We start from the raw sequence: 3,538 nt of genomic DNA on the forward strand, positions 1-3,538 counted from the left end.
CATGAGTATTTCTCACAACCTTGAAATTCTTCCACACATCACCATATATCCAAAATAATTTCTTAAAAGAATACATCAGTGTTGAAAATAACAGCTTGTCTGCCAGTCCAGAACCTGTAACGTTTGAGCAGGATTGGTTCATTTTTTATGGATTTGACTGTAGGGTATACAATAGAAATACAAATTTTGGAAACCAGGACTGGCTGGGTTGCCAGACTTATTTACAAGTCTGAATACAGTATATATATGTGTATTGAATGTAGTCTTGCAGTCATTCTGTGGTGAATTACAGTATTTAATGCCCCAATTGCAGTCATTCCAACTGCTATTGTATGCAAATTATTGTTACCTTTGGTTTTTAACTGTGGATAGCATATTCTGTCATTTTGCTGCTGGCATTCTCTTTCTGAAGAAAATACCAATTTATCTCTAGGGTAAAATAGCAGAGGATATAATGAACACATTTGGAAACTTCTCAATTTTCAAGAATATATTTACGGATGTGTCAAGTTCCTACTTCGGTTCAGGTATGAATATTACATTGATTCCATTAATATATTACATCAAGAGCTTAAAATATTCTTAGCATGTCGTCACATTCAATGCATTAACATAATGTAATATAGAATAATAATATAATTTAAATTAAAAGAGTGTAACATAATATAATATAGTATAATATAATGTTGTGTAATGTAACATAACATAGGATGACATAACTTCAGGAGTGTATAATGTAGATAACATAACATAACATGTCAATGCTGAAAATGGCCTACTTGGACAAAAATGAGATTTTTACAAAAATAAGTTTCTAAGTTTCTAAAGTTTCTGGACATTTTTAATTTAAAATTTTTTCTTTTTTTTTGACGGGCCTTGGATTGCTCATCCCCGACTGGGCCCCTTACCCGGAACGCTTTATCTCAAAAGCGGCATATTCCGGAATAAGTCGGTTACCGATTTTCAAATTGCTGTAGATCGGTTAATTCTTTAGATATAGCCAAATATTATATATTGACCATTTTAAAGGTAATTAAATGATATATTCAAATATGCACATAACTCAATTTGTAGAATTTCCTACTTAATCCTGGTTTTGGTGGAGCGGGTCACATATAAATAATTTACTATATGGGTACTTTGCAGAGAACATCGTGTGCCATGAAATAAAAACCAATATTGTTGATTAAAATTAATGTTGCTTGCTGTGAGGTGCAGCACCTATCAAGAATTTCACGCCACTAATGGCTCTCACAATGTGCTGTAAAGAAAGTTTAACCTAGTAGACGAGGGCAGTATAATATATCAAATCTAGTAAAACAATTTTATATTTAAAATTAAAATTAAAAGTAAAATATTTCAAAACGCACAGCAACCGTCTACCACTGATCACGACTCTAACCAACTCTCTCGCTTCTCGCTCAACCATTAACTATTTCTCTATTCCTAGAAACCATCTTCACACTACATTTAAAGGGATATATACTACACCTTAGAATTGTATGGTATATTCTGATAGGAAGTGCATATATAATAGTATGTATCTACAAACTTCTATAATTATTCATTCACAATTGTCCCAAAACAACAGTGAGTTTCAAAATCGTTATTTTTGGCTGCTGAAATGACACCCTGCAATTGTGCTGCCACCCTGGAGAAGTTGCACTTTTTCCAATTATTTTGCACGTTACAGACTGAGGGCTAATCACAAAAGTGCAATTATATTCATACCAAACTGCTATTTAACAGAACTATTTTTATTTCAGGGCAAACTCATCCACATAACTGAATCTAAAAGTTTTTTTACAAGATATTGCAATTCTTAAGTTCTTATCTTAAATTAGTAAATAAGAAACAACCTCGGTCTGTAGCCTGCAACCAAAAAGTTACGATATGTAACGTTGAAAGTAGATGGGCTAGTACTAGTAGTGGCGCCACCGTCATTGTAAGAAACGATACAGCTGTTACTTTTAAAACAGAAAAAAATATTTCTAATCAATATTGAACAATGAAATTTTTATGTAGCGTAATTTGAACCTAGAGTCATGTAATCCCTTTAAATTGACTACGTCGCAAATTTTCTATGGTGTATATTATTTTGTAAAATTTAAAATTTTTGTTGCAATTTTTTTACATGAAAAGTAAGTACTAACGGTACTAAATGTATCCTCAAATTCTTACCTGATAAGATTGTTTCTCAACAAGTTAAAAATCCAAAAAACCTGGGCGATTTGATATATTGATCACGACATTAAATGCTTGCTATGGCCTATGTATGAGTCACAAATGTTTGTTTGCGTCAAACAGAATAGCAAAATAGGAAGTATAATGCAGCAATTTAACAATAAAAAGTGAACAGAATCACTTATATTTTTTGAAAAGGTGGTGGCCACTCGGTGAATTTTATCCGGACTAAAAGAGGTTCCGGGCCATCAGTGTCCAGAAAATCGGTGGTGTACCTGTACTAACATAGAGTATATATTTATGTATATCTGTATATATGTTTGTTAGATATGTATACTTTGAATAGATATGTTCGTGGTTATATATGCTTAGGATGCTAGAGGAACACCCCTACACAATTATGATGTTATAGTGTAATATGTTTCTGTTATCTGAGCCAACACAAGTAATTTTAACACAATATCACACGGTCCTATTCTACACATAACATTAACATAAAACAATGTTTCATAAATACTTCATCATGTCTCAAGTTGGACTAACGCCCGCATTACTAGATGGAAACTTTGTCGTTATCAAAGCAATTAGTGGAGCGACTGAGAGCCAAAAATTTAGCTCGACCCCTCCCCACTTTAGAAAAAGGCAAATGAGGTATCGTTAGATTCGTTAGGATGTCTGCTTTATGAAAAACAATGTTTTACCGTCAGATTCTAATTAAAACATGGCCAATTAACCCCTTTTTTGCAAAAACCTATAAAAAATGGGAATTTTGGAATATCAGAATAATTGTTATTTTGGCACCTTAAAAGACTGAAAACATGTTAATATCCCATTAATTCCTTTCTGCTAAGGACACTCACATTATTTTCGGGTTTTAACCCACTTCAATGGGGTTTTAGGTAGTGATGTCCCGATGATCGATTATAATCGAAAATCGATCGATTATAGTCTCAAATTCGATAATCGATTATAAAAACAAATAATCGATTATCGGAAATACCAAAACAAACAAACAAGGAACTGTACTCACGATGTGTGAATTGATATGACAAGTAGAGCACAAGTCCTGCAGGGGCCCATTGTCAGAAACATCGTAAAGTTAAATTGTTAATGCTAATGTTAATGCTACGATAACACTTACAACTAATGTTAATGCTACGAGAGTACTTTTAATGTTTGAATAAAGGCATTTAAACCATTTCTTTTTAAATTGATTAAATACTGTATAGGAACAGACATTGATATACGAGGGTCCTGATGGGGTACCCCAATTCTCAGTAAACAGTAAATTTTTAGGCCTTTTCTCATTTCTCAGTATAAATTTGGGCCATTTCTCATTTCTCAGTACATATTT

The 3,538-nt window shown here is 32.8% G+C and overlaps 1 protein-coding gene across 2 annotated transcripts in view; it reads left to right on the plus strand.

Annotated features, from left to right (window-relative positions):
* LOC106816153 (superoxide dismutase [Mn]-like) overlaps positions 1-3,538 on the plus strand; it is a gene marked incomplete at its 3' end in the record, with an annotated part of 57,347 nt that overhangs the window by 1,884 nt on the left and 51,925 nt on the right. For both annotated transcript variants that reach the window (XM_014820709.1, XM_014820710.1), the window contains 1 exon segment: positions 434-527. In XM_014820709.1, the coding sequence (XP_014676195.1) occupies positions 434-527 (94 nt within the window).

The sequence above is a fragment of the Priapulus caudatus genome, unplaced genomic scaffold (assembly GCF_000485595.1).
Source record: "Priapulus caudatus unplaced genomic scaffold, Priapulus_caudatus-5.0.1 Scaffold1300, whole genome shotgun sequence".
Lineage (NCBI taxonomy): Eukaryota > Metazoa > Priapulida > Priapulimorpha > Priapulimorphida > Priapulidae > Priapulus > Priapulus caudatus.